At 34.0% G+C, this 15305-nt stretch overlaps 1 protein-coding gene and 1 long non-coding RNA gene across 4 annotated transcripts; both read right to left on the reverse strand.

The window, feature by feature from the left end:
- Positions 1–358: 358 nt before the first annotated feature.
- Positions 359–2537, reverse strand: LOC136820607 (uncharacterized). 3 transcript variants are annotated; one of them, XR_010848624.1, is made up of 3 exons: positions 2249–2537; positions 1456–1655; positions 359–1259 (listed from the first exon to the last, which is right to left on the reverse strand). It is a non-coding gene; the product is annotated as an uncharacterized lncRNA (long non-coding RNA). The 3 variants fall into 3 exon arrangements; XR_010848623.1 differs by having other exon boundaries at positions 1456–1720; XR_010848622.1 differs by lacking the exon at positions 2249–2537 and having other exon boundaries at positions 1456–1794.
- Positions 2538–3706: 1169 nt separating this feature from the next.
- Positions 3707–4841, reverse strand: LOC136820581 (ras-related protein Rab-11B-like). Its single transcript, XM_067076775.1, has 2 exons — positions 4436–4841; positions 3707–4195 (listed from the first exon to the last, which is right to left on the reverse strand). Exons 1-2 carry the CDS (start codon positions 4631–4633, stop codon positions 3767–3769), a joined length of 627 nt encoding a protein of 208 aa, XP_066932876.1. The 5' UTR covers positions 4634–4841; the 3' UTR covers positions 3707–3766.
- Positions 4842–15305: the final 10464 nt, after the last annotated feature.

The raw sequence follows: 15305 nt of genomic DNA on the forward strand, positions 1-15305 counted from the left end.
CACGAATTCGCTCTCTGTCTGTGGTAGATCCTTTGCAAAGATTGCTTTGAATTCATTTCTAGAATTTTGTTATACGTAAAGTCATTACAAAAATAGGCTATACGTCAATCCGGCACTGACGAAACGTCGGTTTTCCGAAGGCTTAACCCTGAGCCAAAATGAGAAGGATCGAGAATTCGACATTCAAACGGTTTTTTATTATAAAAGAATGCTTTTTCCTTAGTGTGTCTTAATAAGAAGAAGATAGTTCTGCTGTAAAAAAAAAGCAAACAGCCAAAAAGGATTTATCCCGTAGAGAGAAAACTATATATGAATATTATAAGGATCAGCCAGATAGGCAGAAACAAGTCAGTCCCAAGGAAATCGAAATGAAGCTTTCTTTCAAAATTCAATATATTTTCATAAATGTACAAGAGCGAGCAAAAATAATTAGAATCCTTCACAAAAACAAGTGATGTGAAAAAGTTTAAACATCTCGCTATGTTGATCTAAATCATTGACAACTCTCTCACGATTGAGGTTTTTTTCTGCGTACAAAAAAAGTAAATCATAGAAAAGGAATGTTTTATGCGGTAAATGTATGGTTCTTGTTTCATAATTTTTGTTCGTGTTTCTCATTGTCACTTAAGTCCAAAGGAGAGCAGAAATAAAAATTATCCGAGCGTTTGCAGGAAGAAATCCAAAGGAATTGGATCAGCAAAAACACTTGCCGTATAAAGCTCTTCTCAACATCAAAATTAAAGCTGCCATCTTCCCTTGTAGTCAGGAGTAACATTTCCTCAGCCTTTCGATCGAACAATGTGAAAAACGGACATTCATTGAATTCAGATGATAGTGCATTTTGTGCGATTGGAAGATAGCGTCTCTTGGGTTCTCTGTTTCTCGACTATAGGTTTATCTTTTTGTTTCTCGTGTACATTACAGACCAGATCCATAAATTTCTCGTCAACAAGTGTCTGCTGATTATGGTCAGTGATTTCCATAAATGAAAGCCCATTCTGGTATGCAAATTTATGTCCTTCTTCAAAAGTAACTTCCCTTTCATCTGTCATATTTGAGTGAACATATTTGTTACCAACAATCATAATTATACTGTCTTCTGGACCCCTTTTCTTGATAGCGTCCAGCCAATCATTCAATATGTCGAAGGTTTTTCTCAAACAATAATTATAAACAAGAAATATTCCTTGATAAGTAGCAAACTTTCTGTCAGAAATACATCTGTGAGTCCAACGTTCGCCACCAGTTTCCAAACTAAGCTATAATATAATTAAAGAGAAGGACCAAATTAATTTCTCTTGATCTACCAACATAAAAAAGAGATGTCCAACCTGCTATCAAAGGCATTTGATTGGATCAAGGTACTACGAAAGAGTAAAGATATTGGCGCTGTTAGAATACAAGCAAAGCATGATAAGGAAAGAAATCTAAACAAAACAAAGACATTTAACTTACTCTCAATTTCAATCTTTCTCCAGTTTCCAGTTGCTTGTTTAATACAACAAAATCGCCAAGCCAAGATTCATTCTCCCTGTGACAGATCTTCGCATGGACGATTCTTTTACCGGTGTTAATATTACCAAGAACGACAAGGGTGTATATAAAATCATAATCTTTTTCTTTACTGCCATTCATATTTAAAATAGTTGATTTGACTGGAAAATTGGTTTAGGATAAAATTAAGATCGGCGACTTGCGGACTTGATATTAGCAGCAGTTTCTAAAAAATCTCAATTTAGATTGAAAAGCTTACTGTACATTTTTAAATAGATAAATCACATTTTATCGCGAACAACAACAGCATTTCTTCATAACAATGAAACTATCAACAAGTTACACCATAAACTGTTCTCGATATCTATTAGGTAAATTACCTTTTTGAAGTACACTCCTTCTTTTTATAAGAACAAAAGCTAAGAAAGCACTCGATATGGACAAGATAAATGGACAAGATGAAAATAAGAACGTGTTAAGAACATAGGCTTCACATATTTTGGATGTTCTTATATACAAAATATGTATTTCACAACGAATTCACTTTTCTGGGCAAGCCTATCATGGCTGTGCATGTAATGGTAATGAAATAGGACATTCTAGCTCTATCATCGGTTTAGAGTAGACAGACCTGTGTCCTATGACCAACACTGCACATGTTTCGTATACTAGTCAGGTTTTGCTTATATTCTTCTTAAAACAAGAGTGTAGATACTGTAGCTTAAAGTAACATTCAACGCAAGAATCTACTTACAAAGCCTTTCAATTGTGCTCGACTCTCTTGTAACAATATCATTGTCTCGATATATTATTCCTTTTGCCTTTATTGATCTCGTAAAAATCGTTAATTCTAAATCATGAAATTCAAAAATCCATTCATTGAAAGGTCTCTCATATGTAAGGTCCAGATTCATGGCACCATGCTTTCTTTCACTCTTACCAATATAAATCATTCAGCGATAAAAACAAATTCATCAGAAATAAATGCCAAGTACATCCAAATGTCCAAACTTCACTTTCATTCATTTTTTCGTTTTTTTTATAGCACTAAAAATAAATTCAATAAATGTACAATTATCAAGATGTCCTTATTTATTTGAAGCAAAATTTGATGGGTTGAAAGTTGGTTATCCTATACTTAACAAAATTAAAAAAGAAAGTAAAAGGAAATCAAAATTGATAACAGGGACAAGAAATATTAACTTTCCCCGAAACACAAACCATTAAAACTTTTAGTTTTATTACATCAAAATATTTGATACCAGCAAATCAAAACTTTTTCTGCTTTTCAAGAAAAGTATCAATATACTTTCATAAGTCTCAATATTTACTTTTCGTAACATGATATATCAAGGGTCGAATGAATTTTCTATCTAAGGGAATTTGTAAGACTTATTGCCACATAAATGTCATTTTGAGGTTGTCAGTACAATTTTATGATTTCTAGTAAAAATGAGCTATAACTATTCTGATTAATTTACAACATACAATTTTTAACAATTCAAAAAAAAAGAAGAGTTTTTCCAAGGAGAATAATATATGCAGAACAAAAAGTAACTATGTAATCAATCACTGTATAATATTAGAAATAACGAAAGGAAAGATTGTTTTGCAATTATTCAGAAGATTATCTCTATAAAATTTTATAACTATAAAAATTCAAGTTCTAAAAGAGATAGCTGTCCAAAAAGATGCTTTTTAACTGGACGAACTATTCAATAAGATTTCTAGAAAAAAAAAACTTCTGACAGGAAAAGGCTAATTGTAATGCACCCCATTCGATCGGTTGTTCACTCCTTCAAATACAGTTAACTATGTTGTAATACCAATTTATGATGATACTAACCCTATAATTATAATATTAAACTAAAACTTTTATACACAATATTGAAATTGCTGTGAAAACTTCTACCAAAAATATCAAAAAATACATCGTGTTACATGTAAAGAAAATGGAAAAATAACTATAATAAAATGTCGATAATATTACAAAAAGTTCTATTTTACATGAAATATTTTGCTAAGGTTATGAAGGGAAACTGAAGATTGCAGAAACTATGCAAGAACTAGAAAGAGAGAATAATTCTTGAAGGATCTTTATGTAACTTTTTGAAAAGAAGTAACTGTAGTCTTTATAGTAGTTTTTATTTCCTAAGATTTCAAAAGTCGCAAAGATATCTTTCAAGAGGCGCTTTAACTGGATGAATAGTAGTAAAGTGATTCTCATAAATATTTCTTAAAGACTTTCAAGATCCATAAAATTAAAACAAGATCAACAAGCACAGTTCTTCTTTTCACCATTAGCCGACAGTTCAACGGTCTCAGTTTTGACATGGGGTACTTGATCTTTAATTTTACTCAGCTGAATTTCATGAACTTTTTGTATAGTTGAAATAAATGCTGACTCAACATTTGTAGCATCCAAAGCAGACGTTTCAATGAACATCATTTTATTTTGTTCTGCGAACTCTTTAGCATCTTCAGTATTAACAGCACGAAGGTGCTTCAAATCCGTTTTATTTCCAACCAACATTATAACAATATCAGGGTCAGAGTGCTCTTTTAACTCGTTCAACCAACGTTCAATATTGTTGAATGTTCTTAGTTTTGAAATGTCATAGGTGATTAGTGCCCCCACTGCACCACGATAATAAGCAGAAGTGATGGCTCGATACCTTTCTTGGCCTGCTGTATCCCAGACCTGGAGAAAGAAAACAGAAAGATGAAAGGTTGTTGTATTACATGAAATGCCAGGCGTAGCTGGCGTAAAGGAATCCCGTGTGAAATTTAACATTCTCTAAGACAGTCAGAGGTAAATCTAAATGCAAGTTGACTTTGAATATCATTTTCTTTCGTAAAATACCTAAAAATATGAGGTAATTGGAGCTTCCTTTTTATGGTTACAAGGATATACATAATGGTTCTAATGAACCTACAATACCTGTGCTTTTATAGTTTTCCCGGCAACTTTGATGCTTCTAGTAGCAAATTCTACACCAATAGTAGATCTGGATTCCACATCAAACTCATTACGTGTGAATCTTGATAAAAGACAGGATTTTCCCACGCCAGAATCCCCAGTCAAAACTATCTTGTATAAATAGTCATATTGATCATTGCCAGAAGACGGTAGATCCATTTGACTTGGTGTTTTATTTTTTAATTAGGTTCATGTAAAAGTGCACTTTACAAAATAAAATGAAAGAAGTAAGATAAAGATCTTTGTGTTCAAAGCAAGATAATCAAAGCAAGACCTATCACAAAAATATTCTATCAAGTCATTCTCATAATTGCCACAAAAATGTTTTCTTTGCAATACGTTCAAGTAAAAACTTGTGTTTCTTAAGAGACACCAGTTATCAATTCAAATAGAAATTGTTTTTTATCAAAATAAAAACTGATTGAGTAAATCTGCTTTATCTACGTTTAACACACGTTTATAAAATGCATCATCGCTTCTTGCTATACTTTAAAAAGTTTATGATCATAAACCATTTTTAAAACTAAATAGAGAGAAATTACTAGACAGGCGAAATAGTTTAAAGTGAATGCAATAACGTTTTTTCACAGTTAATTCTTACGAAAACATATAATCTATATCAAGCATTTCATAACAGTTTGAACTATGTGTAATCTAATGTCTCAGTATATCAATTTCAATCGAATGAGGAGGGAAAGATTCCTTTTAAGAAACTGAAATAATCCAATTTTTAATAACACAGAAACTTTTCAATCATGCAAATCAGCTCTTAATAACAAAAATAATAGACACTTACTTAACCAACGGAAAATCAATCAAACATAAAGCAAACAAACAACATGGTCAATTATACCTATGATTGGAGTTGATAACCTTTATTAATTTTAATGACAACAAATATGTTAGATGTGCATCGTCTTATTCATTCAAAATGCCTTAAAATTGTGGAATTTTTATAAGAAATGCTTGACTTCGATTATAAAGTCATTAAACATTGATCGCAATCAAATCTCTTCAATGAAGGCCTTGAGCTAGCTGCTGATTTTGTCAGGGACATCAAAAGTCTTGTTTTGTTAGGTTGAGTCCGACAGAAAGTAAAAAGACTTTTTACTGCGTGTATAAAAAGTTTTTTTTTTTAACTGAAAATCATTTTGGATATTTTTTCTGTAAACACTTTGAAGAAATGACCTAGCACAGCTTCCTTGATGTATTTTCTTTTCAAAATACCACCAAAACAAAGGGTTTTTATTCTAGGTGACAGTGCTTGAAGAATCATTATTATCCTGTTCATGTCAGTGAAAAAGTCACAAACAATGTAGTTTCTAGTTCAATAACTACATCAAAATATCACCACCTTAATAAAAGCTATGAACCATTAGCCATCTTCTTTACAAATGAACCAATGTTTTTATTTCAATTTCTTTTCCTTTTCTGCAATGTCAGCACTTTCCATGAATTATTGAAAAACAACACGAAAATTCAGACTGGGTGCATATTGACAAATCAGATGAAATGCTTTGACACTGGAGTGATTTAATAGGGTGAACTTTTTTTTTTATGACACTCAGTTTTTTAATCAAGCATTTTTATTATCCATTTTTGAAATCCAACTTTAAAATGTTTCCAATTCTTTTTTGATACTGCTGGTAAAACAGGTAATTTTTAGTCAATATTTTGAAATTTCAGATTTTGAAAGTAATCAATACCCTACAATTCTGTTCAAAATTTGATGAAATTTCCTTAGACTAGATCAAGTCTTTTGGACCTGTCTGTAAATTATGACTCCACACACTCTTTGACTTGAGGCATTACTCACTTAATATTGTAATAAATTGTAGTCATTAAATCAATTTCCTATATTTACATTTTTTGTAAAACAAAAATTTTAATTGTGGCTTGAGGGAAAACTCAAGAATACTGCCCAATATTGAATCTATCTGAGAAATGGTGATCCAGGTCCAGGTAGTCTTCCAGTCGAGTTTCAACAGCCTGTCCGTTCAATCTTAGCTTTGTAACAACAAAAATGTTTCAGTGATATTTCTATAGTTTTATGTTTAAATTCTTAAAGAATATATTTTGGCACAGAAGAAAAGTGTATAAACGTTTATATTTTGTGAAGAAGCTTACTATCATTTTGTTCTTTTTGGACAAAAAGAAGAAGGAAAAATGTGTCGACGACAATGACAAGGATTATATACAAGAAATTGTGAAAAATCGTGTCGAAGTGAAGGTACTCAAGACAGAATGCTGGTGCTCGGAAAGATGAAATCTTTGTAAACAGACGATGGAGACCGTTAAAAGTACTCTAAGCAATGAAGAGGAAAGGAAACAAGGATCAAATTTAATTTTCCAGGACCATGATCGTGAAACATTTATATTGAAAGCAATAAAATCTTAACTATGTGGCGATTATGGGTTCACACCTTATGCTACTTAACAAATAGATGGAGATAGAAAGTGTGAAACCACAAAGAGGTGGTAAGCAATGTGTTTTTAAAATGCTTTGGGCTCTGATGAAGAATTCTTTAGTTTTGCTGCATTTCTTCAAACTTTAAGGGGTCTGGACATACCCAATTTTTCGATTTTACACCAACTTAAATGGCAATTTCTGCATTTTAAAAAGATTAATAACTTTTTTTATAATGTCCTGTTAAACCTACCTTTTTAGAATTTAAAAATCGAAAAAGATCTCGGTAAAGATCAAACATTTTGGAATTTCTTTTGGTTCAGGTGATGAATCTATAGATACTAAATAGATTTAGTATCTAAAAATATAATTTCGGAAAATTTTTGTGGAAGTACCTTTCCTTTAAAATCTCCAAAAAACCTCATTTTTGGCAATTTTCTCCACTAAATTTCCTTACGAAAACAGCTATAACTTGGGATGTAGCCAAATAGAAAATTTTTCCGAAAAAATCGAGATAAAGAAATTATTTGTCTTAACTTAAAAAAAGTTTGAAACAATAAAATGATTTCCCCAAGGAGATTAGGCTTTTTTGTGAAAAGTATAATAGCGTCGTTATGACGTTTTATTAAGGTCCATGCCACACTTATTCCTTAATACTAGTCATGATGCAACTACATAAATTCATTTTTTCAAAAGCAGTTTGTTCTTCAACATGTCAAAGAAGCGAAAACATAAGGTTTTATCTTCAAATTCTGAAATTGATTTTTCACTATGACCAGAGCCCTTAAATCAATTTTAAAAAAAGTTAAGGGGAATACTCTGGAATACTAAACATTTACATTGATGTGAAAATTAAGGGGAAGAATCTTTTTACAGTGAAGATCCTATTAATTTTTTATCTAGTTGGTCTTTTTGGATGAAATTTGGCACATAAGGTAACTTTTGACGAAAAAACTTTTTTGATGACGTCGCTCATCATGCCCAAAGTGAGCAAAAACGGAAAATTTCCTTTTTTCTTATAAATAGCTATTGTATTAGAAAAAAGTTAAGCCTAAAGTCTAAAATGCTTATTTTATCCTAAATATTCAATAAACTACGATTTAAACGATAAGACATAAAAAATAAATTTGTATTGAAACAGTGTTAATTTTTATGACACCTTTCTGTCAGGAATGCCATCATGCTCAAGGTGTGAAAATTTGTAGGTGTCAAATCTTTTTTCTTTTTTTTGAAGCTAAATAAAAGTTAGGAATTTACATTTCATGGCAAAAGTTCTATTATTTCAGGAGCTATTACCATTGATTTGAAAGTATCAGTCAGGACTAAGCCACTTTTTGATATTTTATTTCGTCTTTGAAATATATATTAGCAAAAATCAGTGACAGACAGGGCGTCCCCTCCGTCACGCATATGCCTGTCTTCCTACCACTCAATTTCAAATTTGGCTTTCAAAATTGTTGTCAACTTTATGTAAAAATTTTACTCTATAATGGAAGTATATGATTTGAAAACTACAAGCCATTTTCTTGAACCAAACTCGAGTTATAACTGAAAATGCCTGATAATTTTTAATTTTTTTATGAATCTTCTGAGTCAGAAAGTCACAAAATTGTCAGATTTTTATCTAACTCCATCCATTTTATCCATTGCTTCACCCCCCCATCTTTACTTCAATTATTGATTGCGCAAGAATCCAAGTTCAAAATATAATGGAGTTTTAATATCCAATCCTTTTCTATGGGTTGAGGAATGTGTTATTATCTCCCTAGTCGTATTGTGAAATCCAAGGACCGTTGTTACGGACTGTCTACATAAACACAGAAAAGAAGCAGGCCGTTTAATTTCGATTTGCGACAGATTTGACTATAGGGTTCCCTTAATTGCAAACGCCAGTGCTTGCGCATCAAAATCACTTAGGATGACAAAGATGGTATTGTTGATGCTCTCTAAATTTATCTTTAAGGGGAATTTTAATTAGTTTTCATCAACCACAGGAGTACATCGAGTAGTGTGAGAATTTCTTGTAAATACTTTTTTATGCTTCAAATGAAAGAGAATGGGATTATCTTCACCATAAAATTAGCTTTTAGGAAATAATAAACTGCCACTTATGAGAGTTTCTTCAGGAAGTTTGAAGGCGATTTTAATTTGATCGAAAACGGGAACCTATTGAACAGTAAAACGTCTAATTGAGAGCATCAAATGTATCATTAGTGTAAAAGAATGAGAAAATATATAAAAAATCTTGCTTTTTTTATACACTTGAGGTTGACATGACGCGGATTATAAGACCAAATAATAAATACTTTGATTTCAAAACATTCATGGACAACAGGACAACAATTTATATCCACTTCTTGCGCGGAAGACCTCCATTTTTTTACCCGTACATTGACTATTTTTAAAAACTCATATTTTACTAACTTTTTAGTCTGGGATTTAGGGAGTCTATATTGTGGGCACACATCTGTCAAATTACTTTAGCCCCCCTTTTAAGGACTTATTTAAAAACAGAAATTTCCCCCACATTCATCAGCTTGGAAAAACTGTGCGTTTTTTATATAAATAAGCTCTTATATTTGTTTAACACCCCCTGATAGCTGATGATTATAGGCTAGGCTAGATTTCTTTTCTCTTTCCTATTCCAACAATACAGCAATACAATGCTCACATAGTACCTGACGAATAATACAATTTAACAGAATTATTCCCATGCAAATTTTCATATTCGTTTTCCTATTATGAAAAATATTTCAATTTATGTCTGAAAATATTTGATCAGATATGTATTTATACATTGTAGTAGCTCTGATGGATCTTAAAATTGCCTCAGTCAGTTGTTAGATTTTGTTAGGCTTTTTTTTGCTTGAAATTCCTTGAAATTCAGATTCCTCGGACTCCGGAGATTTTCTTGTTGCGCGTCCGGGGATTTTAACATTACTTTTTTGAGACTTACCACGGACACCCCAGACTGAATGTGCGGTCCGCACTGCGTATTTTAACATTCGCAGGGGCTCTTCCAGAACTTAAAAAGAAACATCGGCGTGGTCAAACACCATAAATAATAAACTTATCAAAACTCAACCTCGTCCCTGTGTATTCCAGACTTTATTTATGTTACTGATTGACGCCAGAGAATAAATATCAGTGAACAAACAAAACAAATCACTCATATATTTTAATAAGATAGGCCGCTGTTAACAGATCTTCCAAAAAAAAACCAAGTCAATCAAAGTTGATAATTTTCCTGTGGCACATTTTGATTGGGTGATGTTAAGCATGATGGGTAGTATTGGTAGCTAAAGTAGCATTAATTTCATGATTAATGTTTTTTTATGGTGTCGGATGGAGGCTCTGTCAAACTTTTTCAAGTTAAGTGAATCAGTCTACTTTTAAAACTTCAAACAGCTTTTAAGAAATTTGATTGGCTTGTTTTTAATGTTTCTCTAGGATAGAACAGAGGGGTATGTCCAGGGATAGAAATATTTGTTTTGTTCCCCGGACATTTGACCTGTATTGTATGGGGAATAAGCAGGGTCGTCTCTTGAGAAATCCACCATTTTTGGATTTGTTTACCTCTGCAAAAGTGTTACATGCTACATGGCAACATTCCTCCTCTAGGAGGGGAACTTTCCAATGAAGTGTATTGATATCAGAAAAATACAATAAAGCAGTGGATAAAACTGATAAAAATCCCCCAAAAGCGTTGTTTTGTAACATACAGTGAAGTCGGGTAACTTGCATCAGTGGAGGGAAACATAGCCATCAAATGACTGACCAATCAAAGCAGCAAAATTTCAAAACAAAATGAACTACGCAACTCCGGTTGCAGCTCTATCTACTCCTACCATTTTTGTTTTGATTTAACTTTGTTTTTTAATGACCAGCCAGGTCATTCATTTGAGGGCTATGCATGTTAGCCTCCACTGATGCAAGTTATATACCCGATCTCATGGTGTATACTTTTTTAAAGAGCTGTTGGGTTGCCAGCTGGCAAATAATCCAGTCTGGAAATTGCGGCTTGTGCGCCGGTTTCTCCGGCGTAGATTTGAGGTTTGAGATATCTGCTGCCTTCAACTTTTCCGAGTTAAGTTGGCGCTGCCTGCTCCGGCGTAACATTTGTCATTTCCCTCCTTTCCAGACTGGCAAAGGTCGTGGCTTCTTCAAAAGACGAAAGACAGATCTGGACTTATTTTGTACTTTCCAGTCTCTTGTTTGTAGTTTTTGACTTTCTGGTTCCGTTCATTGTGAGTTATTTTCTATGTTTTCTAACTTACTGAATGACTTACCGACAGATCACCACCGGTGGGATTCGAACCTACCCACTAAATGCAAAGTTCGAAATGTTTTGAAACCTGTCGTCTTATCCACTGTGCCACGGATTCATGCCAGGAAAGCACTTCTGACGGCTATTTATATTGTACAAACTGCAGACCAGACTGTATTAAGAGAAAATCACAAAAGAGTGCTTGTTTCGAGCTCCAACCCTAACCCTAACTGATAGTGATAATAACCCAATTCCTAGCCAATCTGATATGTAACCACACCCAAACCACACCCATACCCAACCCTACCAGGTCGCCTGCAGGTCCTGACACTATTCCTGCATACCGGATCCGAAAAATAGATACATGTCTTTCGTCTTTATGAAGAAGCCTTCACCACTGGCAAATAATAGAGCCCCCCCAGCGGATTGCGTGATGGCGTGATTGGGACTTTTTTCTTGCGTGATGGCGTGATTTTTTTTGGCATCATGGCGTGATCAAGATTTTGGCGTGATGCGTGATAGGGCAAAAATTTGAGGCGTGATGCGTGATTTGCATTTGGGCTATTTTTCGCTATTTTTTGCGTGATGATATATTTTATATAACGATTTTTGTGATGCGTGATGGAGAAAATTTTTTCGTGTGATGGCGTGATGATTAGGGGTGCCGCTGGGGGGCGGGGGGGGGGGGGCTCATAATACACATGCATGCTCCACAAATTACCCAAACGCTTATTTGTATTCATGATATGCACCACAGCAATTAGTTCAACATCACACCCAATCACACCATAGACCCAAACAGCTGATTAGTTGAAAGTGACGTTAAATCAGTCACAATACATCACTTTCAACCAATCCAATCAGCTGTGTTGCTGTTGGGTTCGTGGAAGACATTGCAGATTGCATTAGACCTTTTTTTAAAGAGGCCACCCTGTTGAATAATTATGTAGTCCAGCAGAAAAACAATGATACAGTCATGCATAATTATTACAATATGCATGATACAATAATTATGCATGACTGTATCATTGTTTTTCTGCTGGACTACATAATTATTCAACAGGGTGGTGGCCTCTTTAAAAAAAGGTCTATGCCAATGGATGGTGCATATCATGAATATTTAGACTAACAGATGTCTGTCATAAAAAATAATCTATACATTACCACCAAAAGGACAAATGAAACCGAATTGAGCCTGAGCCTCTGGTCTACTTCAGATATCATTCCATCATGCTGATGCTGCCTGGGAGGTTTTTGATTCTACTAGTCTAGTCGGTCTCAACTGAATGAAAAGTTTTTGGAGATCACAGAATATTACTCTACCACTTTCAACAATCGTATTTCAGATAATATGTTATCCAAGCATAATGTAGGATGCGCAATACAGATCATATTTTCTAGATGTACCCGACTGCTTGCCTAGTGTCGACTTTTTTTAAAACCGAAATGGTTCGAGTTGAGACGCGGGAATTCCTAGTCTGAATCGCAGACCTCTACAAAACCACAGGTAGTATAGGTCTGCTTAATGATCTACCAACCGCTTTCCGGTTAGCAAAGGAAATCTTGGCGAGTAATTTGATTGACATTGATGTGCGCGCAAAAACGATCGTTTCGAACGTTTTCAATGGAATGTTTACATTTGAAATTCGAATCCCAGACCAGAAAAATAAAACAGAAAAAAGATAAAAAAAAACAATCTGATGCGCGCATTATGTACAGTCTGTAGATTTATTTTTGACTTTTGCTTTTATAAGATATCTGGTCTGTAAATTTATCAAAACTTTTCGATCAGCTCTTCGGTCGAAGCTCAAAAACCGAAATGGTTCGAGTTGAGACGCGGGAATTCCTAGTCTGAATCGCAGACCTCTACAAAACCACAGGTAGCCTGGATATCCAGCCCGTAAACTTTTTTCTTGATTTTGATATTTCTTATGTTTACGGTCTGGTTTACCTAGATCGTCTGCATTCTCATCTGAGGATGATTATGCGGATATTCTGATTGGTTGGTCCAAGCGAATCAGAGATCTGAATGGTGGCGCGCGTATAAGAAATTATGCGAGCCGACTTGAAGTGTTCGCCTAAAGGATGGACCGCGCGGGCGATCAGCAAGGCGCGTACGCTGCAAATCCCCCTGATTTTTCTTTTTCGAAGCAAATAACAATAGAATAGCTAATTATCTCCCTTGGGTGTTTGACCACGCATCCAAATAAAAATAACAATAATGGTAGGGAAGAAGTGTGAAGATCAAAACATGGGAATTTTTAGATGTTCTGGTTGTTTTCTTTTCAATTATCTACTTGCTTAGATATTCTTGTTTTAATCTTCTTATAATGACTTGGTTGCATCGTGTAAAGAACTAAAGGTATATCTTTATTTTGCTTCAATTCTTCTTTTTTGTTTGCCAATTTTGTATTGCTGTTTTGGGTTGGATTTTGAAAAAAAAATTTCTCCAAAAATCACTTTGCACTTTCTTTTTCTGTCTAACAGACTTTCCACCACACTGTCTATATTTTATGGTAAAGGCTGCCATTCTAAATTGATTTATCACTGCTTGGGTACCATCTTGCAATTATGCATGTCATTATGTGCATATATTTATTTGCAGCCATGGGATTCATGCAGGAAAATCTGTCAACAGGGGTTCACCTGATTTCTAGGTGAACCAAGCTCTATAATTTTAGAACTTTGTCTGGCTGAGGTAAAACTTATTTTTTCTAAAATTTTGAGCTTGGATATCCAGGCTAAACCACAGGTAGTATAGGTCTGCTTAATGATCTACCAACCGCTTTCCGGTTAGCAAAGGAAATCTTGGCGAGTAATTTGATTGACATTGATGTGCGCGCAAAAACGATCGTTTCGAACGTTTTCAATGGAATGTTTACATTTGAAATTCGAATCCCAGACCAGAAAAATAAAACAGAAAAAAGATAAAAAAAAACAATCTGATGCGCGCATTATGTACAGTCTGTAGATTTATTTTTGACTTTTGCTTTTATAAGATATCTGGTCTGTAAATTTATCAAAACTTTTCGATCAGCTCTTCGGTCGAAGCTCAAAAAATACAAATATGAACACAAAAGTGAAAGAAAACAACCAGAAACACTCCAATCTCTTCAAAGAATTGAAGCTAAGTACCTGAAAAGATACAAAGGCCACACAGTATTAAAAAGTGAAATGCCAAAGCTGAAGAAAAGTTCTTTGTTTGTTTTAACATTTAAAGGCCCTTGTTGAAGGAACAACAACATTCCCTTTTGTAGAATCATAAAGAAGTAATGTCAGAAATATTCAATATGACCCCCAAAATGTACTGTATAAACATAACTAGAATACCTTAAATAATCTGCAACATATCTGTAGAACTGACAAAACAATTATCTGCGGAGCCAAAGTGATCAACGAATCCAGTGTGGTAAAAAATTATACACTCATGCAAGTCCAAATTAAAGCATCAAAATGTAGTTTTATGAAGCAAAATTTTGTTGGTGCACACAGAAGATACATCAGGGCACTTAAATTCAATAAATCTAATTTCTCATCTTTTACAAAATCTCCACATTAAACAAGAAAGGAGGAAGAAAAACAAGCAAACTTCCTTCCGCCTACTTTTTTTTCAAAATCCAAAGATATTTTCCAATCTATGATTTGGTGCCTCACAGAAAATTTAAACATTACGTAATGTTATATTTGTAGACACTCGCCAGCTAAAAATGTCTTTAGCCGTATATCGGCTAAAGACGGCAAATCTCTGGACAAAGGAAATATAGCTTATTAAGCATCCTCTATAAGGAGCACGAATCCGTTAGTGGATGCCAGCAGCCTAGGGAATTCCCGAATCATTTATTTCGAGTCAAAAGACCAAGTTATCTCGGGTTATGACGTCATTATTGCCGATCGAACTGAAGGCCATCTAAATTCCAATAGTCCGGTAGAATTAGCCTGAGACCTGGACAAAATTCCCAACAAGCTGAAATTTTGCACAGAGGTCCCCAATAGGATACTTGACCACCAAAAAAAAAGCCCCATCGATTCGGACATGGGAAAACTTTTTACGGACGATTTAATTTCGGACACGTCCGAAAAAAAAACTTGAAAAAAAAGTTCTCAAAATATGCAAGTATTATATATCAAAAGAAAGATAATTTCAATACGAACAAAAA

The sequence above is a fragment of the Clytia hemisphaerica genome, unplaced genomic scaffold (genome assembly GCF_902728285.1).
Source record: "Clytia hemisphaerica strain Z4C2 unplaced genomic scaffold, Clytia hemisphaerica genome assembly, whole genome shotgun sequence".
In the NCBI taxonomy this organism is placed as follows: Eukaryota; Metazoa; Cnidaria; class Hydrozoa; order Leptothecata; family Clytiidae; genus Clytia; species Clytia hemisphaerica.

Bases quoted from the DNA above. Each gene is read 5' to 3' on its own strand.
- LOC136820581 (XM_067076775.1), bottom strand. From the start codon at position 4,633: ATGGATCTACCGTCTTCTGGCAATGATCAATATGACTATTTATACAAG. The intron at 4,196-4,435 runs GTATTGTAGGTT...TTCTTTCTCCAG, and splicing joins GGAAAACTATAAAAGCACAG to GTCTGGGATACAGCAGGCCA.